Here is a 26474-nt window from a genome sequence, read left to right on the forward strand (position 1 = left end):
AAATTATAGATAAGATACTGTAAGGACACCCATATTATAGATAAGATACTGTAAGGAAACCCAAATTAAAGATAAGATACTGTAAGGGACACCCATATTATAGATAAGATAATATAAGGGACACCCAAATTATAGTTAAGATACTGTAAGGGACACTCAAATTATAGATAAGATACTGTAAGGGACACTCAAATTATAGATAAGATACTGTAAGGGACACCCAAATTATAGATAAGATACTGTAAGGGACACTCAAATTATAGATAAGATACTGTATGGGACACTCAAATTATAGATAAGATACTGTAAGGGACACTCAAATTATAGATAAGATACTGTATGGGACACTCAAATTATAGATAAGATACTGTAAGGGACACCCATATTATAGATAAGATACTGTAAGGAAACCCAAATTAAAGATAAGATACTGTAAGGGACACCCATATTATAGATAAGATAATATAAGGGACACTAACATAACATATGATATACTGCGAGGGACACACACATTAAAGATGAGATACTGTGAGGGACACACACATTAAAGATGAGATACTGTAAGGTACATCCAAATTATAGATGTGATACTTTAAGGAACGTACGAATAATAGAAAGTCGAGAAAAAGAAATAACCAAAACAACCTATACAAAATGTACACTTTATTTATTTCCATTAAAATTATAGCCATGTGTTGGCAAGTCAAAACGTAGGTGTTGACCTTATCATTTTGTCTGAATAGAGAAAGTAAAATGTATGAAAGATGTATTTAAAATTGTAAAATACATACTCATCTTTATGTATCCGGTTCATTCTATTCATTTTGATTTGGTCTGAAATTGTTAATAAATTTTCTTTTTCGGATATTTTAATAAAAGTATAATACATTCAATATGAGATAGATCATAATTAAAATAGTGCGTATATGATTTAACTAAAATCAAATATATATCTCTTAAATGTACATAAAATAGTTCACACTTGACCTTACCATGCTTACCTTACGCAAACATAAAATAAACATAAATTGATTCATTTGCAATGCATTTAAAAATGTCAAAGTAAAGGATGTAGATTTTGCTTTTTCATTTAACAACGTCCTAAATAGATTGTTATTGTTTTAGCATTCCACTTTTAGAGTTCACATTGTAATTTACATATTCAAGTAGAATTCCAGACTAAATAGACAAACATTTGATATCTTGTGTGAGTTGCAGATTTAATTGTGCCTTAAATTCATACTTAACCGTGATGAAGGCCTTACTTTGACCTATGATTGTATACTTTTTATTCATTATGACTTGCACCACATCTTCTAATATCTATATACGTTTTGTTATTATAAGAAATGGGGTTACGGCTTTTTTTATTCTTATGTATGGCACAAATTAGGAATATCTGTAAAGATAAAGGAAAGTACGTGTGATTAAAGCAGACAAATATCAGATATATTACATATACAATTTGAATAATATAAGAACAAATATTTACAGCATTTTATCTAAATATTTGGTCACGAACAAACAAAAATTAAGGTGACTGAAGTTAATCAAAATATAAATCTAAAGAATTGTGATGACCCGTATTCAAAGTGCATGAAATGATTATACATTTATTTTGCAATTAACAATTTAAAAAATTGGACATAAATGTGGACATTATACAATAATAGCAAATACATATAACATGAATATCAGCCGTAGACGACCAAATTAATAGATGTACATATTTTAAAATAATATACATGTTTGCTTGACTGTTTATAGATATATAATATATATAGTTGTTTTCAACAATTTCATAACATTGAAGTAAAATACACTGGTTAGACTCTTTTGAAAGGAATAAGTATACGCTGAAGCAATGATTATATACATTGATGTTAAATGCTATATGTGTATTATAATCTCTTATATGAACATGTGTCTATATATTATTTGATCACAGTTTAACAACATTAAATTGAAGAATATTTGTTTGTTCTAATGAATTGTACACGAAAAATAATATAAATAGCACTATTTTCATTTTCTAAATAAAAATATATCTTGAAAGCAAACAAATCATATAATTATATAGTTCTCTATGCAGTTAAAAATACTTCTAACTAGAAATATTACCTGTTTCACAAAATATGCCAGTAAAGCCAACAGCACATTTACATGTATACCCGTTTATTAGTTGAGTACATGATGCACCATTCGAACATGGATTGGATACACAGCCGTCTGCATCTGCAAACATATGTTTAGAGTAAAACGTTTTTGAAAATATCAAGAATTTAACAAAATACGACATAGCAAAAAAACGTGTCAAAATGTGCACGTTTCGACAGAAACTGTAGTGTATATTTGATTCTGACACTCAAGAAACAGAAAATTTACAAATTTAAATTAATCTTGACCGATTTGATTAAGTCTTTTCATGTAAACTTACAAAAATGGGCGGTGTATGTGAGAGGTCATTGTGAAATTAAAAACGTCATATTAAAGAAAACAAAATAATGTGTTTAATTTAATAAGAAAAAAAAAAAAAAATGTTTTATTTGATAAGAAAAACAACTACTCCTTCAGCATTTTTAAAGAATTGAAGAGATACACTGAGTTGAGAAAATTGTTGAGCTTTTTTGCTTTTTGACGACTTCAAAATATAAAAAAAGGCGAATATCGTATTTTTTCGATACATATCATTTTAACACCAGCGGAAACAATTGTTGATTATATTTTGTGAATGTTTTATTAACCGATGGATTTTTGAGAAGTATCATGTTAACAGGCGTATGCCTTTTTCCAATAGTACATTTGTAATAGTATGAATTTGCTTTTTTTTCTTTTTATTTCAAATATTGAGAACTTTAAAAAAAAAAAAAAAAAAAAAATAAGTAAAACTAGAATGGTTCAGATATTATACTCGGTAGCGAAACAGAAATGTTTCGTTTTAGAATCCCTCTCTCATGAATCGATATTAAACTAATTGAAAATTAATTCCATTTTTGCACATTAACAGCTTTGTACCGTTGTCAGTGCATTCGTGACATGTTTATGAAATCTATTATAACATCCAAATTGAATACGACGTTGCGATTTAAAACTGTCATTGGTACTATGCACAATAAAATTAGTTCATTTCGCGCATGCTGTTGGAAAATATTTCATCGCGTTACCGATTCCTTATCATATAGTATACCTATATATTTTACTTACCTATTATTTTCAATGTTTTACATTCCTGGTCAGATGCTTGCCTAAAATATTTATTGAAGTTATTTTTTTATACACCAGTCAGAATATATGAACAACATTAATCTATATCTGTTTAAACCAAAACAATCAAAATTTACAAAGATGAATACATTAAAATTTCAAGCGGTCATCGTGCATTTTTAACAGAGTTTTACATTTGAACAGGAACAATGAGGAAGGTTATCTTAATGTTATTTAAGCATGTTGTTATTACATTATCAACTGTATTCAACTTTTCTGGTGAAAGCCAATGAGTTATATATACAACACTTATACAAAAAACGCTTGCCTGTCAACATCTATGGCTGTATAACAGAATATGTGGATTCCAATATCTTCATTCGTTGGAGTCCAAGTCACATTAACATACCAACGATCGTTTGAAGAACCATATCTTAACAGCTCGGACTTTATAAATCCAACAGGCGATACAATATTAACTTCGGCAATTCTGAATCATAAAGATGTGTTAATATATTATTTAGCTGAGATATTTTTGTCAGTGCATTGTATGCGTTATTTCAACAAGGTCGATTTGTTTTAGTTTCAAACAATATTTAATCTGATTAATTATCATATCACAATATAAAACACAATAAATGAATATATAGGAGTTCGGAAACTACCAAAGATGTATCCTACAGCTTGAAATGTTTTAGAGTAGAAATGTTAGAATTAACTTCCCATTAAAATAATGACCTTTTAGATAATTGATTCACTCCTAGGTCAACCAAACAACTACTACTATACGTTTTATCAGCTAACAATGAAGAACTATTCAAAATCAATGACGATTTTTTTTTATTAAACATGATAAAATGTTCATATGATTATATTAAATTTCATGTTTTGCTTTCCTGATGCCTCGGTTACCTTTTGTGATTTTTTTTTTATAAATCTTCAACTTTTTATTAATTTCTTCATTTTAAACTACTGAAATAAATCTATGTTATTGGTAGTGTTCGTGTTGTGCATTTTCTTAATGAGGGACAAAAATTACCAGAGAGACAATCAAACTCACAAATCAAAAACGAACTGACAACGCCATGGCTTAAAATGAAACAGACCGACAGACAAACAATAGTACACAAAACACACCAACAAAAAACACAATACTTCGCATAACAAATCCCACCACCAAATACTGTAGATCATTATGAGAGCATATATTTCTAACCTAAATATTGTAAACTTTGTGTTGCGTTTGTGGTCGTTTGCTAAACGTTACAAAAGTAGAAACAAATACATCGTTTAATCAGTGTGTAATGACCTTGTTTGAACTTTCAATAATGCATACACATGTTGTTTGTAAACAGACCTATTACGCGTTTATAATTTTAAAATGCGGTTCCTTCAACCATCATAGTAATAAATATCAAGACTTTACACCGTTGTTCCTATTTCATATGTATGAAAGTTTTTTGCCCATAATTAAGATTATTATTGATAGTTTTTCGGTATTTCTTGTGTATACTGTTAAAGCATGGGCCCTTTTTAAAAGTTTCCCAACTATTGCCCTGATTTACATATCATTCTTTTATATTTTTGGTGAGTTCATACAATAGGATAGGCACTAGGGATAAAATTTCACTGCATTGTTTATCTTTTAGCAGTTTGTTGCAATGTTTTTTTTTTTATAATTTTACTATTACTCAAGGTTGAAGTTAGAAACAAATGTAGCGTTTGTACTATCAACTATAATAGACAAAATGTAGACGCATTTTTAGCGAGTGCATAGTTTGTAAAAGTTTATGTAAACTTTGCAAACGTATGTTAAAAAACTAATTATCAAAACATGTGCGCGCTTAGTCGTTTGCATCGTTTGTGTTAGAAAGAAATGCACTCATAAGGTGCTCCGGAATTGTAAGCAGATCTTACTCCACATGTGGCACCCGTCATGTTGTTCGTGTAGGTACAAACCAGGCAACAAGTCTTATTCGGAAGGTCACATTCGTGAAAAGGGGACGTGGTTTTAGTTACGACATTAGAAACATATCCGCTATAATCTGTGAAACAGATAAGCCATAACAGTCAACCGATACGTGATGGCGCGGGTAAAATTATAAAGGGATTATTTCAATTTCACCATTTTGAACTATTGGTTTAATACATTACAAGTTTTCAAAAGTCTAAAAAAACAATTTTTGTCTCAATTTGCGAACAATTGCTCCAAAAGTAGGACTTGTGTCTTAATTTGTTTTGACAATTTCTGATTTATATATAATTTGTATCAAATTCTCGACATTTTGAATATGATCTTTACATTTCTTTACACATTCTGGACATTTGAATACTGCCTTAAAATTTCTCGACATTCTTTTTTCTCTGTATGGATTGACACATACTGAACATTTTGAAATGTGTCCAAAATTTACTTGACAATTATGATTTAAAAATCGTGACCAATATACATGACATAGCTTTATCTATATTTCTTTTTATGGAATATACTGTTATTCAAGTTATGACCAATATACATGATATATCTTTCCCTCCTTATAAAATACATCATTATTTCAAGTTAAAAACAAAAGTTGGACATGTTAATATCTTTATAATAAAAAATTTGAGCATATAAGTATTTTTATAAATACAGGGCGGGTTGTTGTCGCTTTGACACATTCCCCATTTCTTTTCTCAATTGTAATTATGGGTATTGAATTTAAAACATTAACACGTACGAATGTGTGTATGTTAATACAAACAAACTTAAATGTGGGTTGCTAAATAATTACACATGTTAATTTATAAATTTTGTAAATAATTGCTAAATGATTGAAATCAATCATACCGTAGATATATTTCATTTTTCATGAATATTTAATGTTAAAATAATAAATTTTGTACCAACATGCGGCTTTTTTATAACTAGCATTGCATCATTAGGTCGTGCCACTTTTATTTGGAAAGACCTATTGTATTTGGTCTAATTATTATTAGGTCTTTGCACTTTTCACATTTCTGTTGAAAGACCTATTGATTTTCTTCTCATAAGGTCTTTCCAATTTTCTATGGAAATACCTTTTGTATTTGTTCTGATTATTAGGTATTTTCACTTTTCTGTGGAAAGAAATTATGTATTTGTTCTGATTATTATTCTATTTTTCTTATTCCGCCAAACCTTCGCAACCGAATACTTTTCTCTGTATGAATGATCTCCCCGAACACTGTTATACTTGTGACTGCATTTACTCGGTAACCGTAAAAGCATGCAACACATTTATTTTATAAAACTGCTTGTTATATCCTTCGCGTAATTTGTCCTATATTGGCCGAAACGATACGAACACTCCAGATGAGTGTTTCCCATTATGCATTTAATATAAATGATATGCATTTGTATCTTGTAAACAATAAGTGATAGAGATATAATATGATCCTTTGATTTGAGGTCCTTGGTCCAAAAAATAAGAAAATAAGGTAAAGATCAGAGGTGAAGGTAATATTTAAAATTTTGATTAGGGCTTATTTTCACTTCTTTTCAAAACCTATATCAGAGAATGATAAGATATCTTTCTGAATTGTAAGTTGCGACCTGTCGTAACACATAAATTTTGGTTTGAGGAGTGAGCTAAGATTGCATTGAAATTTTCTCCCCTCGTATATTAAAACTTAGGTACATAGTGATATATCTCATGAAATTATGTAACAGCAAGTTTTGATAACACAAAAGAATCCGTATTTTCATGCAAGTACCGAAGTACTGGCTACTGGGTAGGTGATACCCTCGGGGACTAACAGTCCACCAGCAGAGGCATCAACCTAGTGGTAGTAATGACATTAATGGTACCAATTTTCCTGCATCAGATGCGCATTTCGACAATACATGTCTTTTCAGTGATGCTCGTGGCCAAAATATTTGAAATCCAAAGTTTATACAAAAGATGAAGAGCTATAATCCAAAAGGTCCAACAAGTATAGCCAAATCCGTGAAAGGAATCAGAACTTTGCATGAGGGAGATACATTCCTTAATTTATAATAATTTCTAAAATTTTGTAACAGCAAATTTTGATAACACAAAAAAATCGCGTATTTTCATGCCAGTACAGAAGTACTGCCTACTGGGTAGGTGATACCCTCGGGGACTAACAGTCCACCAGCAGAGACATGGACCCAGTGGTAGTAATGACATTAACGGTACAAATTTTCCTGCACCAGATGCGCATTTTGACAGTACATGTCTCTTCAGTGATCCTCGTGGCCAAAATATTTGAAATCCAAAGCTTATACAAAAGATGAAGAGCTATAATCCATAAGCAAGAAATATTAACGCAAACTCAAACAACACATTGTCTTTTCATACTTTTTGACTTTTGAAGCGATAGCTTCCTTATTTTCAGCAACCCTCTATCAAAGCAATTATGAAGGAAAAACAAGCCCGGGAAAAGTCGTATCATTTGGGAGATGAATGTCTGGTTTTCTAAGATGTGATTGTGTAGCATGTCGTTCTTTTTATAGTGAAGCCGCAATTGTTGAAAACATCGCTTAGATAACGAGTTTAAATTACCTAAATACCTCATGGAATTTTAATGTCTTAAATTGTCTTGATTATTCAGCTTCAGAAAAGTGTTTGTCGTAAGTATCAAATCTGGTACAAATGACGTTGAAAACAACCTCAACTGACGTTACCCAATCTACAACGAATACCCTACTGCTGATTCGATAGAAAAATCTCATAACTTACCCCTTCTAAAAAAAGTTTGTGAACGCAATTGGCAATGCAGTTACCCTTTGAACTTAAAAAACATAAAGGCATTTTTAAAGTAGTTCTATATGTGGAGTAGTATGCATCTGAAAAAAGTTGAAAATAACGCGGAAAAATCATCGTTTTGTACGTGACATTATTTGCACGTGCAATATAGATTTGTTTTAAAGGTACAACAGGAAACCAGCCTTATTATACCTTTATCGATCCGATTTACTTTTTGAAGTGAATGCGTAAGTAGATAAAAATTTGGCTAAATATCTTCTTTTTGTCCCAAATTCAAGTCCGGATATTTTTCACACATTAATCGAAGCTGGTGTTGTTTCTAGCTATGTGCCCTTATTAGGCTATTTAGCGAAGATCATTTGCAGTCATAATCAAGCTTATTTTTTGTTGATTTTAGAATTTCCGAAGGCTTATGAATTCTTTATGTTGTTTGGTATTGATTTTTATTCGTTTATGTTTAATTTAACAGAGATAGTGAATGTCATTGTAGGGTGCGCTTGATTTTCAGGTGTGTTTGTTGTGTTTCGTATTCAAGTCAATGAACAATTTTACTCCCTCGTCAACGTTACCAAACTTCTTGCACCAGATGCGCATTTCGACAATACAGGTCTCTTCAGTGATGCTCGTGGCCAAAATATTTGAAATCCAAAGCTTATACAAAAGATGAAGACTTATAATCCAAAAAGTCCAAAAAGTATAGCCAAATCCGTGAAAGGAATCAAAGCTTTTCATGACGGAGATACATTCCTTAATTTATAATAATTTCTAACATTTTGTAACAGCAAATTTTGATAACACAAAGAATCCGTATTTTCATGCTAGTACCGATGTACTGGCTAATGGGTAGGTGATACCCTCGGGGACTAACAGTCCACCAGCAGAGGCATCGACCCAGTGGTAGTAATGACATTAACGGTATCAATTTTCCTGCATCAGATTCGGATTTCGACAACACATGTCTCTTCAGTGATGCTCGTGGTCAAAATATTAGAAATCCAAAGCTTATACAAAAGATGAGGAGCTTTAATCCAAAAGGTCCAAAATGTATAGCCAAATCCGTGAAAAGAATCAGAGCTTTGCATGAGGAAGATACATTCCTTAATTTATAATAATTTGTAACATTTTGTAACAGCAAATTTTGATAACACAAAAAATCCGTATTTTCATGCTAGTACCGATGTACTGGCTAATGGGTAGGTGATACCCTCGGGACTATCAATCCACCAGCAGAGGCATCGACCCAGTGGTAGTAATGACATTAACGGTATCAATTTTCCGGCATCAGATTCGCATTTCGACAACACATGTCTCTTCAGTGATGCTCGTGGTCAAAATATTAGAAATCCAAAGCTCATACAAAAGATGAAGAGCTATAATCCAAAAGGTCCAAAAAGTATAGTCAAATCCGTGAAAAGAATCAGAGCTATGCATGAGGAAGATACATTCCTTTATTTATAATAATTTCTAACATTTTGTAACAGCAAATTTTGATAACACAAAGAATCCGTATTTTCATGCTAGTACCGATGTACTGGCTACTGGGTAGGTGATACCCTCGGGACTAACAGTCCACCAGCAGAGGCATCGACCTAGTGGTAGTAATGACATTAACGGTACCAATTTTCCTGCACCAGATGCGCATTTCGACAATACATGTCTCTTCAGTGATGCTCGTAGCCAAAATATTTGAAATCCAAAGCTTATACAAAAGATGAAGAGCTATAATCCAAAAGTAGGAAATATTCACGCAAACTCAAACAACACATTGTCTTTTCATACTTTTTTACTTTTGAAGCGATAGCTTCCTTATGTTCAGCAACCCTTTATCAAAGCAATCATGACAGGAAAAACAAGCCCGGGAAGATTGTATCAATTGGGAGATGAATGTCTGGTTTTCTAAGATGTGATTGTGTAGCATGTCGTTTCTTTTATAGTGAAGCCGCAATTGTTGAAAAAGTCGCTAAGATAACGAGTTTAAATTACCTAAATCCTCATGTACTTTTAATGTCTTAAATTGTCTATCGATTATCCAGCTTCAGAAAAGTGTTTGTCGTAAATATCAAATCTGGTACAAATGACGTTAAAAACAACCTTAAGTGACGTTACCCAATCTGCAACGAATACCCCACTGCTGCTTCGATAGATAAATCTCATAATTTACCCCTTCTAAAAAAAGTTTGTGAACGCAATTGGCAATGCAGTTACCCTTGAACTTCAAAAACGAAAAGGCATTTTTAAAGTAGTTCTATATGTGGAGTAGTATGCATCTGAAAATAGTTGAAAATAACGCGGAAAAATCATCGTTTTGTACGTGGCATTATTTGCACGTGCAATATAGATTTGTTTTAAAGGTACAACAGAAAACCAGCCTTATTATACCATTATCGATCCGATTTACTTTTTGAAGTGAATGCGTAAGTAGATAAAAAATTGGCTAAATATCTTCTTTTTGTCCCAAATTCAAGTCCGGATATTTTTCAGACATTAACCGAAGCTGGTGTTGTTTCTAGCTATGTGCCCTTAGTAGGCTATTTAGCGAAGATCATTTGCAGTCATAATCAAGCTTATTTCTTGTTGATTTTAGAATTTCCGAAGGCTTATGAATTCTTTATGTTGTTTGGTATTGATTTTTATTCGTTTATGATTAATTTAACAGAGATAGTGAATGTCATTGTAGGGTGCGCTTGATTTTCAGGTGTGTTTGTTGTGTTTTGTATTCAAGTCAATGAACAATTTTACTCCCTCGTCAACGTTACCAAATTTCTTGCACCAGATGCGCATTTCGACAAAACAGGTCTCTTCAGTGATGCTCGTGGCCAAAATATTTGAAATCCAAAGCTTATACAAAAGATGAAGACCTATAATCCAAAAGGTCCAAAAAGTATAGCCAAATCCGTGAAAGAAATCAGAGCTTTGCATGACGGAGATACATTCCTTAATTGATAATAATTTCTAACATTTTGTAACAGCAAATTTTGATAACACAAAGAATCCGTATTTTCATGCTAGTACCGATGTACTGACTAATGGGTAGGTGATACCCTCGGGGACTAACAGTCCACCAACAGAGGCATCGACCCAGTGGTAGTAATGACATTGACGTTATCAATTTTCCTGCATCAGATTCGCATTTCGACAACACATGTCTCTTCAGTGATGCTCGTGGTCAAAATATTAGAAATCCAAAGCTTATACAAAAGATGAAGTGCTATAATCCAAAAGGTTCTAAATGTATAGCCAAATCCGTGAAAAGAATCAGAGCTTTGCATGAGGAAGATACATTCCTTAATTTATAATAATTTCTAACATTTTGTAACAGCAAATTTTGATAACACAAAAAATCCGTATTTTCATGCTAGTACCGATGTACTGGCTAATGGGTAGGTGATACCCTCGAGACTAACAGTCCACCAACAGAGGCATCGACCCAGTGGTAGTAATGACATTAACGGTATCAATGTTTCGGCATCAGATTCGCATTTCGACAACACATGTCTCTTCAGTGATGCTCGTGGTCAAAATATTAGAAATCCAAAGCTCATACAAAAGATGAAGAGCTATAATCCAAACGGTCCAAAAAGTATAGCCAAATCCGTGTAAAGAATCAGAGTTTTGCATGAGGAAGATACATTCCTTTATTTATAATAATTTCTAACATTTTGTAACAGCAAATTTTGATAACACAAAGAATCCGTATTTTCATGCTAGTACCGATGTACTGGCTACTGGGTAGGTGATACCCTCGGGACTAACAGTCCACCAGCAGAGGCATCGACCTAGTGGTAGTCATGACATTAACGGTACCAATTTTCCTGCAGCAGATGCGCATTTCGACAATACATGTCTCTTCAGTGATGCTCGTAGCCAAAATATTTGAAATCCAAAGCTTATACAAAAGATGAAGAGCTATAATCCAAAAGCAGGAAATATTCACGCAAACTCAAACAACACATTGTCTTTTAATACTTTTTGACTTTTGAAGCGATACCATCCTTATGTTCAGCAACCCTCTATCAAAGCAATCATGACAGGAAAAACAAGCCCGGGAAGATCGTATCAATTGGGAGATGAATGTCTGGTTTTCTAAGATGTGATTGTGTAGCATGTCGTTTCTTTTATAGTGGAGCCGCAATTGTTGAAAAAGTCGCTTAGATAACGAGTTTAAATTACCTAAATACCTCATATACTTTTAATGTCTTAAATTGTCTATCGATTATCCAGCTTCAGAAAAGTGTTTGTCGTAAATATCAAATCTGGTACAAATGACGTTAAAAACAACCTTAAGTGACGTTACCCAATCTACAACGAATACCCCACTGCTGATTTGATAGACAAATCTCATAACTTACCCCTTCTAAAAAAGGTTTGTGAACGCAATTGGCAAATGCAGTAACCCTTGAACTTCAAAAACATGAAGGCATTTTTATAGTAGTTCTATATGTGGAGTAGTACATAGTATGCATCTGAAAATAGTTGAAAATAACGCGGAAAAATCATCGTTTTGTACCTTTTTATACAAAATTAATTGCACGTGCAATATAGATTTGTTATAAAGGTACAACAGGAAAGCAGCATTATTGTACCTCTATCGACCCGATTTACTTTTTGAAGTTAATGCGTAAGTAGATAAAAAATTGGCTAAATATCTTCTTTTTGTCCCAAATTCAAGTCCGGATATTTTTCACACATTAATCGAAGCTGGTGTTGTTTCTAGCTATGTGCTCTTATTAGGCTATTTAGCGAAGATCATTTGCAATCATAATCAAGATGATTTCTTGTTGATTTTAGAATTTCAGAATCTTTATGTTGTTTGGTATTGATTTTTATTCGTGTATGTTTAATTCAACAAAGATAGTGAATGTCATTGTAGGGTGCACTTGGTTTTCAGGTGTGTTTGTTGTGTTTTGTATTCAAGTCAATGAATATAGAACAATTTCACTCCCTCGTTAAAAGTGGATCCGCGCGATGCCAATAAAAGCGAGTTAAAGTCTGTGTTGACATATTCATTATCTTCAATTCTGATATGGGTTAAATTTCAATCATATCAACAAAATCTGGACCCAATAGTCTAATAGTAACTACAGCAAACGGAGGCGAAACGAATATTTTTTTTAATGAACTATCGAACAAATCCATGGACAGAATCAACCGCATTAACGTATCATAGGTTGTTTTATAAAAGCTACAAAAGTTAGCAGAATTTGATAAATGATAAATCTGCGTATGATTTGTTGTTCGAAAGTGTAGTTAAATATCCTTGTTATGACATTTTTTATATTTGCAAGTGATATTTTAATTGCAGAAGCCGCAAAGGCCACAATTAACGTCAATGAAGAATTAGAATTGGCAGGATAGCAGACGATTTACTTACCAGCTCACGACATTGTTTCGTTTCTTGACCAAGTTTTCGTCACCAGTATTCTCATTAATCTGCATGCCTTGAGTGGGTTCCACTTTTTTTTAAATCGGTAAACAAATTGTTTGGGGGAAAAGGCAAACCAGGCAGCATGTATCGATTTGCAAGGACTAGGGTCTTCCTTGAACTGATATGTGTTTTTGTCAAAATGAAGATAGTTGCGACAATGTCGCGCGTCTGGCGTACCTTTTTATAATCCTGGTACCTTTGATAAATATTTACACCACTGGGTCGATGCCACTGCTGTTGGACGTTTCTTCCCCGAGGGTATCACCAGCCCAGTAGTTAGCACTTCAGTGTTGACATGGATATCAATTATGTGGTCATTTTTAGAAATTTCCTGTTTACAAAACTTTGAATTTTTAGAAAAAAACTAAGGATTTTCTTATCCTAGGAATAGATATCCTTAGCCGTATTTGGCACAACTTTTTGGAATTTTGGATCCTCAATGATCTTCAACTTTGTATTGATTGGCTTTACAACTTTTTTGATAAGAGCGTCACTGATGAATCTGATGTAGACGAAACGCGGGTCTGGCGTACCAATTTTAATCCTGGTACCTTTGATAACTATTTACACCACTGGGTCTATGCCACTGTTGGTGGATGTTTCGTCCCCGAGGGTATCACTAGCCCATTAGTCAGCACTTCAGTATTGACATGAATATCAATTATGTGGTCATTTTTATAAATGTCCTGTTTACAAAACTTTGAATTTTTAGAAAAAATTAAGGATTTTCTTGTCCCAGAAATAGATTACCTTAGCCGTATTTGGCACAACTTTTTGGAATTTTGGATCCTCAATGCTCTTCAACTTTGTATTTGTTTGGCTTTACAACTATTTTGATATAAGCGTCACTGATGAGTCTTATGAAGACAAAACGCGCGTCTGGCGTACTAAATTATAATCCTGGTACCTTTGATAACTATTTACACCACACTGCGTCGATGCCACTGCTGGGGGACGTTTCGTCCCCGGGGGGTATCACCAGCCCAGTAGTCAGCACTTCAGTGTTGACATGAATATCAATTATGTGGTCATTTTTATAAATGTCCTGTTAACAAAACTTTGAATTTTTAGAAAAAAAATAAGGATTTTCTTATTCCAGGAAAAGATTACCTTAGCCGTATTTGACACTTATTTTTGGAATTTTGGATCCTCAATGCTCTTCGACTTTGATATGAGCATCACTGATGAGTCTTATGTAGACGAAACGCGCGTCTGGCGTACTAAATTATAATCCTGGTACCTTTGATAACTATTTACACCACACTGCGTCGATGCCACTGCTGGGGGACATTTCGTCCCCGGGGGTATCACCAGCCCAGTAGTCAACACTTCAGTGTTGACATGAATATGAATTATGTGGTCATTTTTATAAATGTCCTGTTAACAAAACTTTGAATTTTTAGAAAAAAACTAAGGATTTTCTTATTCCAGGAAAAGATTACCTAAGCCGTATTTGATACTTATTTTTGGAATTTTGGATCCTCAATGCTCTTCGACTTTGATATGAGCATCACTGATGAGTCTTATGTAGACGAAACGCGCGTCTGGCGTACTAAATTATAATCCTGGTACCTTTGATAACTATTTACACCACACTGGGTCGATGCCACTGCTGGGGGACGTTTCGTCCCCGAGGGTATCACCAGCCCAGTAGTCAGCACTTCAGTGTTGACATGAATATCAATTATGTGGTAATTTTTATAAATGTCCTGTTAACAAAACTTTGAATTTTTAGAAAAAAACTAAGGATTTTCTTATCCCAGGAAAAGATTACCTTAGCCGAATTTGACACTTATTTTTGGTAGTTTGGATCCTCAATGCTCTTCGACTTTGATATGAGCATCACTGATGAGTCTAATGTAGACGAAACGCGCGTCTGGCGTACTAAATTATAATCCTGCTACCTATGATAACTGTCCAGGCCGTATCAGCCGACATAGCAGATGACAAAGATGAAATGTAACATCATGTTTTCTGAAATATTTTTTCAACTTATAAGGGCATATAATTATTTTATTTAACGAAAGAGTAAAATTTTTCATTGACTTGAATACAAAACACAACAAACACACTTGAAAACCATGCGCACTCACGATGGTATTCACTTTTCCTGTTAAATTCAACATAAACGAATAAACATTAATACCACACACCATAAAGAAATCATAAGACTTCGGAAATTATAAAATGAACTAGAAATTAGCTTGATTATAACTACAAATGGTTTTCGCTGAATGGCCTAATAAGAGCATAGGTAGCAATACACAGTTAGGAAAAAAACTTAAAATTGACACTCATAATTTTAAACACCCTCTTCCCCCTCCTGTCTAACAAACAAGGCTTTATATGTGTGTTATGCATGTATATTTACTTATAGAAAGAGAATCTTCCATAGATTTGATTTCTAATGCCATAAGGGTGAAATATAATCCCTTTTGGGTATAACCATGGCAACAATCTGCATTTCTTAGATACAAAATATAGCAAAAAAGGGGGGTGAACATGTCACAAAAGTCTCCAAAATTTGGTCTAAAGGAAAATTTCAATCAATTACAGTGATACCTTTCCTGAATCCATAGGTTTATATCTATCAAGTGGTCCAAAAAAAAATCATATGCATTTCTGCTCGTTTTTCCATAAAATTGAATTGAAAAGATCGAGCGCAAAATCTTTGTTGATAAACAATACAATAATGTATGGACCTATGGACGGTACGGATAGGAAAATACGGACTGTCAATCATATAAATGGCCTATAAAACATGTTAAAAACAATCTAAATGTTCATATAAACCCACTAAGAAGGCTTTATTATTCTTCAATTATCTAAAAATCAATTTTATTGTACAAAAACTTTCATATTTAAAAAATTCACAGGGGCCATAATGCGAAACTAAACATCTAACTTTGTATTGCTACCATATAACTAGAATCCACCCCAGCTTCGGTTAATGTGTGACAAATATTATGACTTGAGTTCGGGATAAAAAGCAGTTACTTAGCCAAATATTTATCTTCTTACGCATTAACTTCAAAATGTAAATCAGGTCGATTGATTATAATACAGCTGCTTTCATGTTGTACCTTTAAAACACATCTATATTGCACGTGCAAATAATATCAGGTCAAAAACGATGATTTTCCAGCGTTATTTTCAACTATTTTCAGATGCATACTACTCCACATATAGAACTATTTTAAAATGCCTTTATAGTTTTTGAAGATCAATAGTAACTGTATTTGCCAATTTCGTTCACAAATTACTTTTAGAAGGGGTAAGTTATGAGATTTGTCTATCGAATCAGCAGTGGGGTATTCGTTGTAGGTTGGTTAATGTCAGTTAAGTGTGTGTTAAACGTCATTTGTACCAGATTTGATATTTACGACACACATTTTTCTGAAGCTTGATAATCGATAGACAATTTAAGACATTAAAATTCTTTGAGGTATTTAGGTAATTTAAATTTCTAAAATTGTCCTCTCCGCCGCTCCACTATTAATTGCCACGACATTGTCCGTTTGAATATCCTTATGGTCTCTTTCGTCTTTCTTTTATAAGTTACGATTCGAATGTCATTGATATATACGGTCTCTCCGTGTTGAATATTCGTTTTAGTTCGGTATTCATTTTGGTACCTTTGGTGAATATAAGCGTCACTTAAAGCAATAAGTCATAGGCCTACTGTTAATTATGTCAGTGTTTCTATACGCATTAAAATATTTCGTTCAAAGTCTGAAGTATTCTGATTTGTTTTTAAATTGTGTATTTTAACCAAGTATGTTACCTCTTACATGGTAAGTTCAATCATTAGAAGCATTAATACGTACTGTGAACCCGTGGATCTTGCAGTAATAGTTTGATGATACATCGAATATGAAGGAATCACTATCACTGGTATTTCTATTCTTGGTTTATTTTCACAGGGATTAGTACTATCAACAACATTCACTATAAATTGTAACGGTACGCTGCTGAGTGCAATTGTATCTTGTTGTTTACCAAAGTCCTCAAGTTGTAGAGCAACAGCATAAAGACCAGTCGTAGGAATGGCGTTAATATATAGAATACAATTTGACTGTAAAGAAAAAGTATAAGATATACATTATCCAGTAGACCATGTTTTGTTAAATTACGGTGATACTGTCTGTTAACCCTTTATCTGCACACAATGCATATTATATGCCATAATGTATAATTCTTACTGCATACCTTCTTAACCTTTTTCACTTTATTGATTCAAACGAAACTGAAGTCTTTTGTAGAGAAAACGAGCCTCTGGAGTATAACATTTATGTCATAGCATCTATGATGAGTTTATTTTTTGTGGAATTTTGTAATGTTTAAAAAAGAGGCGTCCCTCCAATGTGACATTTTATAACTCAGAATGTAACATGAACGTATCATAACTGTTACACCATGTAAAACAAATGTACAAAATACTACACAGGACAGACTGACTCTCAATGAGCTCATAGTAACACTGTAATAATTTGCATTGGATATGGATTAAAATGTCTAAATACGTGTTCGCTAAAAGTATAATTTGTTTTTCTTGTTTTTGTTTGTTTGGCTTGGGTTGTTTGTTTTTTTTTGGGGGGGGGGGGTGAATATATTGTTTTAACCGTAATGCATGTTGACTCTATTTGGTAGTTTCTAGAAAAGTTTTGTAGTATGCTATGTTGAAATATTTGCAATCGATAATAAAACACTACCGGATCCAAAACGGAGTTTCTTAATATGTAGCATACGCTTCCACATTCATCCGTTATAGAATTGACCGCCCACCGACATCTGACAACATCTCCGTCTTCGTCTTGAACTGAAATTAGAATTCTCAAATTTGTATACAAAAACAAAACGGATAATTAACTAATGTATTGTGATGGCTCGAATTCGAACACCAAAAAAACAGAGGTTAAAAGATCAGCAATTTATTTTACACCCTTACACTAACCCTATAACTCATTATTTTATTAATTAAGATAAAGCGAAACCCAACGTCCACGGCTTCCCTCTTCATCTTCACACAATTACTATCATTGTTTTCATAGAACATTGCAAGGTTCATGTTCGGAACCATATCGAAATATATTGGTTTTACTAATGTCCTACAATAATTATATCACATAATCTATAATTATGTTTATAAAGAGATATATTCCTTCTGATAAGAAATTATCAAGTTTGTATTATATATGCTATTTATAAATTTTATATGTTTGCAATCAATCCTACACTAATATAGCGTTTCGGCGGTATTTTTTATGATAAATAAAATATTGTTATATAGGTCCGCCATCATCAGGGATTGTCCTATATATTTCAAAAATTATGGTTTCTTTACCTTGGTCGATGTCAGAATATCTGATAAATTTCTGTGCCTTTTATAAGCAATTATCGGTGTTTTTGTGAATACTTCATTGCAAACCACATTATCTCTTATGAGATGCCAATGTTTTAAAAGGTGTTTTCGTAGTTTGCTTATGCAAGGATTATATTTAGTAGCCATTACAAGAGGAATTTCCTCTTTACGTTTCCCTTCCTTAGTTGAAAACAAATGCTTTCTCTCTTTGGTTAAGGCTTCATTGAAGCTAGACATGATTTCAGTGTCAGTGTAACCCCTATTTATCAAATTCTGTTTGAACTTTAAGAGAATTTCTCTAAGGTCATTATCATTGTTTGTTGATCTTCTGTAACGAATTACTTCTCCCCGGATAAATGCTTTAAACACGTGCTCCTTATGAGAGCTATTTCTGTGCAAATATAGAAAAGAATTCGTAGGTTTGAAATGGGTTTTCATGTCTAATATATTATCTGCTAGAAATCTTCTGCCCGTGAATAAATGAACGTCTAGAAATGTTGTGTCAGATTCTGAAATTTCATATGTGAATTTGAGAAATTTGTGATGGCTATTAGCCAATTTAAAAAATTCTTCAAGTTCATGTCTTTTACCGTGGTGTATTATTATTCCATCATCCATGTATCTGGCATAATAAATTATGTTTGTCTTGTAAGGAAATGACGAAATAATTTCTTTCATTATTTGATATAATAAAATATTACAACACTCTGGTGCACAGCAGGCCCCAATTGCAGAACCTAGACATTGTTGATATAATTGATCATTAAATTCAAAGATATTATATTGCAGAACATATCCCAAGAGGGAAACTAAATCATCTGTAGAGGGATATTTTATAGTGTAATGCGATTTATCAAATGCATCATATGCTGCTCTTACTGCTAAAAGAATTTCTTCAATTGGACAGTTGGTAAACATCTGACTTATGTCAAAACTACATAATAGGCAATTGTCTAATGGTTTGATTGTTTCTATTTTTTGTATAAAATCAGATGAATCTCTGATGAAAGTATGGTGTTTCTTAACTATTGGCACAAGAAAATAATCAACATAACGACCTATGTATTCAGTGATCGTACCAATCTGGGAAATGATAGGTCTCCCTGGAGGAACTATTAAATCAATATTAAATCCTATACTCATGACATTGTCATAATCTACAAAATTTATTTTATGTATTTTTGGTAATATATGCATTTGTCCCGGTCCGTAATTTTTCTGATTGCCATTTATCATGTATTTGAATGAAATTTCGTCAATTTCATTATGAATGTGCATTCTAGTGACATAATCATTGATATTATTTCTGAGAACCTTGAAGTCAAAACCGTCAAGACTTGTGTAGTGATGCGATTGTAATTGCCGATAAGCTTCGGATAAGTAGCTCCATTCTGCAAAATCCTTCTTGATTGTAGACCGGACCTCCTGAATAGAGATTATTCAAAGGAACTGGTAGAAATATGGACAACCAAGCTGAAGGAAACCAAAACGACCCTCCTTACAGAGTCCGTTAAATTCCTAGACAATAAAATTTCTGACATTGATGGGGAAATTAAGAAAAAACTAGATAACATCAAAACTATCATTGGTGTATCAACTAAATGTGCCGGTCTGGCTCGATCCGATTTGGCTAAGAGATTCTTGGACATGAAGGAACGCCAGGAGAAGGATCTAGCAGAGTTCAAAACCGACATACGTGCCAAACAACCCATCCCTACATGGAAGAGATCCAACATCCATTTCAAAAAGGGCAACAACAGGAGAGGAAGACCATACTAATTAACTGTGTAATAAACATTATACTGTGTAAACATGAACATATTGTTCATACCTACTGGATGAGTGCGTAAAATTTTGAACGTGATTAATTGACAGACTATATGTTTTTTCACATTGAGATTAATTTTCTATTTAATGGTATGTTATTCTTTTTTATCAGACATTATTTAGTCGCTTTTTGTATTCCATAACGCATGATGAACAGTAAATATTTTATTGTTTTGATATTTTTCATATGGGATAATTACCAATATAAAAATGTGTTAAACTTCCAATGTTTTCGTTACTTCCTGTCAATCAGTAAATTTATATTAATGACCAATCAGATAATAGCTATGCTATCCAGCCACACCCCATTGAGTTTCCCAGTCTGCATTGACACACAAGACAACTTCATCTCTGCGATATTGCGGCAGTCATGGCTAGACGCTTTAATGTTCATATGAAAAAGAAAAAGTACGACAAGCGCCAAAGAAACAAAGTTGCAATGCAACAATCAAAAATAAAATTCCAAATAAAACAGGCTAAACAGCATGTGGTTAATCTGTCAATGAAAACTTTAACTGACAATGAATATTTGCTGCTTTCAAAAGGGTTGAAATTCATACCTGCTCCCGCATTGAAAGGGGCAAAAAATGATTTAATGAGAGACTTTAATGAATTTGCTAGAAAATTAAGATGTAAATTTCTATTTTTTTCAAAGAATGAAAATATACACCCATTCAGGGAGAATAGCAAATATGAACCTCACTACAGCTGTGATGCACTTGAAAATTATATCTTCCAAACAAAACATGAGTTGTCGTCAATGCAGCCTCGGAGATTTAGAGACAATCTGAAACCTGGTGAGAGGTCAAGCATATCTTCACTCTTGCGAGACAAATCAATTCTTATTAAGAAAGCTGATAAAAGCAACAATGTTGTTGTTCTTGATAAGAGTATTTACTTATCCGAAGCTTATCGGCAATTACAATCGCATCACTACACAAGTCTTGACGGTTTTGACTTCAAGGTTCCCAGAAATAATATCAATGATTTTGTCACTAGAATGCACATTCATAATGAAATTGACGAAATTTCATTCAAATACATGATAAATGGCAATCAGAAAAATTACGGACCGGGACAAATGCATATATTACCAAAAATACATAAAATAAATTTTGTAGATTATGACAATGTCATGAGTATAGGATTTAATATTGATTTAATAGTTCCTCCAGGGAGACCTATCATTTCCCAGATTGGTACGATCACTGAATACATAGGTCGTTATGTTGATTATTTTCTTGTGCCAATAGTTAAGAAACACCATACTTTCATCAGAGATTCATCTGATTTTATACAAAAAATAGAAACAATCAAATCATTAGACAATTGCCTATTATGTAGTTTTGACATAAGTCAGATGTTTACCAACTGTCCAATTGAAGAAATTCTTTTAGCAGTAAGAGCAGCATATGATGCATTTGATAAATCGCATTACACTATAAAATATCCCTCTACAGATGATTTAGTTTCCCTCTTGGGATATGTTCTGCAATATAATATCTTTGAATTTAATGATCAATTATATCAACAATGTCTAGGTTCTGCAATTGGGGCCTGCTGTGCACCAGAGTGTTGTAATATTTTATTATATCAAATAATGAAAGAAATTATTTCGTCATTTCCTTACAAGACAAACATATTTTATTATGCCAGATACATGGATGATGGAATAATAATATACCACGGTAAAAGACATGAACTTGAAGAATTTTTTAAATTGGCTAATAGCCATCACAAATTTCTCAAATTCACATATGAAATTTCAGAATCTGACACAACATTTCTAGACGTTCATTTATTCAAGGGCAGAAGATTTCTAGAAGATAATATATTAGACATGAAAACCCATTTCAAACCTACGAATTCTTTTCTATATTTGCACAGAAATAGCTCTCATAAGGAGCACGTGTTTAAAGCATTTATCCGGGGAGAAGTAATTCGTTACAGGAGATCAACAAACAATGATAATGACCTTAGAGAAATTCTCTTAAAGTTCAAACAGAATTTGATAAATAGGGGTTACACTGACACTGAAATCATGTCTAGCTTCAATGAAGCCTTAACCAAAGAGAGAAAGCATTTGTTTTCAACTAAGGAAGGGAAACGTAAAGAGGAAATTCCTCTTGTAATGGCTACTAAATATAATCCTTGCATAAGCAAATTACGAAAACACCTTTTAAAACATTGGCATCTCATAAGAGATAATGTGGTTTGCAATGAAGTATTCACAAAAACACCGATAATTGCTTATAAAAGGCACAGAAATTTATCAGATATTCTGACATCGACCAAGGTAAAGAAACCATAATTTTTGAAATATATAGGACAATCCCTGATGATGGCGGACCTATATAACAATATTTTATTTATCATAAAAAATACCTCCGAAACGCTATATTAGTGTAGGATTGATTGCAAACATATAAAATTTATAAATAGCATATATAATACAAACTTGATAATTTCTTATCAGAAGGAATATATCTCTTTATAAACATAATTATAGATTATGTGATATAATTATTGTAGGACATTAGTAAAACCAATATATTTCGATATGGTTCCGAACATGAACCTTGCAATGTTCTATGAAAACAATGATAGTAATTGTGTGAAGATGAAGAGGGAAGCCGTGGACGTTGGGTTTCGCTTTATCTTAATTATCTTTACTCTAAACCTAAATTATTACAATGAAAGAGTATATGTTTCTACTCAATCGGCAATAACCTCATTTTCCACATATTGTATATCAACTGGAGATATAGACAATAACTGTTTAGTTTCTTTTAATATCAGCTGTATTTGTACGAGGCTAAGAAACAGGTGTAATGCGAGCTTTGCCGACTTTTTACTCCTGTTTAGAGCCAAGTACAATACAGCTGATATTTGAAGACGCTTAACAGTTATTGTCTTTATCCTGCAATAAATTCTGTATATTGTTTGTACTTTAAAAGTCACAAAAACTCACATTTTTGCATTTACTTTCGATTTAAAATCCCCGTGTCGTAATATTAAAATCACACATTCAGATGAAGACGGGTTCGCAAAAAAAAAAGAATCTCGAATGGTCAACAATATTACATCGCTCAAGGTGAATAATTATCTATTTTAACATAACAACTGATTTCAACAGTAAAAACAAATAACAAAACATTATCCAATCTGATACAGAAGTGTATGAATTGTCCTACGCATCAGAATTTTGAACTGAACTGGACATTTATTTAACATGCATGCTGAAATTGACATCGTTTATTTTATAACACATGCACACATTCAAGTTTTGAAATCGATGATAGTCGTCGTAAAAAAATACTACTGTTCATAATTGTCTGTAATCAGAAAATTGTTTTAATTCTTATTGCTCTAAAGAAATGTTTGAAAACAAACAGAACGTATAAAAGTAATCATAAATTTGCATCAGGTCAAACAATACTTCATTGAAATGCGACTGCAATACACATTATGAGGTCATGTAGGTTCATACAACACTCGTCAAAAGCAATACACAAAAAAAGTTCGGCTGTTGGTGGAGCTTCAACGCGATAACTGTATAGTATACAGATACAGCATAGCTATATCTGTAGGGCTGTATCTGTATAGTAAGACACCCAATTGCAGGATAAATGCTTGTTTACTCATCTGCGCTTGTTAAAAATTCATTTATAGTAATTAAACAAATCATTCAATATGTGGTTTTGTATTGTGCAATTAAATACTTTACAAATAATGAACATAAGCTATATTTTTACAGGAAATGAGTAGCACGGAATGTGTCATTTAAAATGTGCAATTTTGTTGTGGGAGAAAGTTGATTGCAAACGATATATTTGTTAGTTTTAAAAATGCAAGATCACAAAACATTTTATGAATTTAAGAGTTTCAAGTGGAATCTCTTTGTCAAAATATAACTACTTTAATTATTAATTGTGTTATGTTATAATTTCCTTTTACATTTCCTCACTTGTGACATTCAGGACGTGTGACTTTCGTCCTTTCAACACGAGTATGAGACCAGCTAGTACACATACTATAATCGAAATGTACACGAAAATAAATAAAATATAACATGACTAAGAGAATCAATAAGAGGTTAATTAATAGCGATAATCTTCTGTCTAAGTTAGTCGCAATTACATTTTCAGGAACGTAACTCGCAACATTAACTCTTTACTGGTAAAGCGATTGAATGTTTTAGCAATATATTATGGAATTTACGGTCTACATTTAATCTATGTTTAGAAATTTGAAAAAGTGTTAGATATAATTTAAAATGCAGTAGGTATGTTGCAGATTGAGTTTGCAAATTTGCAAGTTGCATATTTACTCATAGCCGGCCGACATTTTGTATAACCAAAATTTAGGCAGTTAGCCATTATCATTCAAACCAAGACCGTAATGAATCAATTGTACTCTAATATTTGAGGTTATAATTGTGTAAGTTTCTAATGGTCATATAATTTGGCTGTATCCGTTATTGTGTTATATACATAGTTTCGCTATAAATAAAGGTTGTTAGTTCACAGTCTGGTATCTGTATCATTCAGGAATCGGAAAGGGTTATTCCGTATTCGGCATGATATTAAATCTCTCTCTCTCTTCTTGTCAATACGGGTAGCATATGTAATTTAATATTGAACAAAAGCTATTTTTATTTGTGTTTTTCTGTGTCCTTTGAATATAAAAGTCCCCCAAGGATACAGAAGGGTGTAAAATTGGTGTAAATTTGAGACATTTGCAAGGCTGTGATTGGTACAATAATTTCCACAGGTGATTCTGAAAAATGAAACTGAGACAATCATTTCAAAGTCGCCATTTTTACATCGTTACCAAATAATATATTTGCCTGTTGCTATAACTCTTAGCAGATTAATGGGTCAGATGGAATATATTTTTTGCGAGACCTAATATGGCTGTTGAAAATCTCGAATGGTAATACGTTTTTGACTGAATTTAAATCGTTCACCACATTGCATGCTTTATCTTAATTTAACCAACCTGACAAGCGCATGTTAGCTGCTTTTCATTTACACCTAAAAGATCCAGCGTTTACAAGATACAACTCATTAAGCGATGAAATCAAATCCGCCTGGAAATGTGTCCGTATTCTTTTTAAGGAGAAATACGTAAATATATGTGGGCATGGGGCTAACTCACTTATGCATAGTGAAATATTTCAGAACCTGACTTTGCTATCCGGTCAAAGATTGGAAGATTTTTATTGTCAAATTTATGAAAACGGTAAATTACTCGCCAAGCCGGAACACGAAATGCGCTCAAAATTCATCAGTGGCTTACCGGAGCAAATATCATTTTTTTGTCCGCGCAGGGATGCCTCAAGATATGCAAAACGCCTGGTTTCCGCAAAAATGGCAGAAGCCTACGGTTATTGAAAACATGACGAGTTTTTTGTTGCCGCAGTGTTCTTCAAAAACAAATCTCGTGATAAAAGAAGAACCGCCGCTGATCAAAAATACAGAAGTGCGCGATTTGTGACATCAAATTTGGGAGTTAAGCGAGCTAGTAAAAACTCAAAAGGAAACGAAATACGACAAAAGTTCTCCGGAGGCTCCTACAGCGGCTTCATCTGAAATATCCGAAATTAAGGATCAAAAACAGACATTAACGTCTCTGTTATTAGGCATGAATGTGCAGAATATGCACAAGTTACAAATGATCGCAATAACTTTTCCGGACCGTGTTTTAAATGTAATGATAGAGGTCACCGACAGCGTGAATGTTATTGGAACGGTATAGGCCAAAATTTGTCGACTGCGAAATGTCAGTTGTGCAAGCAAAAATTATCATTTGAACAGTTGAATTGTTCCGAAATGAGGTTACGAGATAACATGAATAATGACACAATTATAGTAACGGACACGGCAAAAATTAAATTGTACAT

The 26474-nt window shown here is 32.9% G+C and overlaps 1 protein-coding gene across 3 annotated transcripts in view; it reads right to left on the reverse strand.

Moving 5' to 3' along the window:
- LOC143042458 (uncharacterized) overlaps positions 1 to 26474 on the reverse strand; it is a 58999-nt gene that overhangs the window by 24561 nt on the left and 7964 nt on the right. Inside the window, exons 4-9 of one of the 3 annotated variants that reach the window (XM_076214755.1) lie at positions 18093 to 18199; positions 17208 to 17455; positions 3533 to 3694; positions 3205 to 3245; positions 2122 to 2235; positions 792 to 834 (exon numbers count right to left, since the gene is read on the reverse strand). In XM_076214755.1, the coding sequence (XP_076070870.1) occupies positions 792 to 834; positions 2122 to 2235; positions 3205 to 3245; positions 3533 to 3694; positions 17208 to 17455; positions 18093 to 18199 (715 nt within the window). Of the gene's footprint in view, positions 1 to 791; positions 2100 to 2121; positions 2236 to 3204; positions 3246 to 3532; positions 3695 to 17207; positions 17456 to 18092; positions 18200 to 26474 lie in introns of those variants that run through there. The other 2 variants (XM_076214754.1, XM_076214756.1) reach the window with 2 other exon arrangements.

Source organism: Mytilus galloprovincialis, chromosome 8 (genome assembly GCF_965363235.1).
Source record: "Mytilus galloprovincialis chromosome 8, xbMytGall1.hap1.1, whole genome shotgun sequence".
In the NCBI taxonomy this organism is placed as follows: Eukaryota; Metazoa; Mollusca; class Bivalvia; order Mytilida; family Mytilidae; genus Mytilus; species Mytilus galloprovincialis.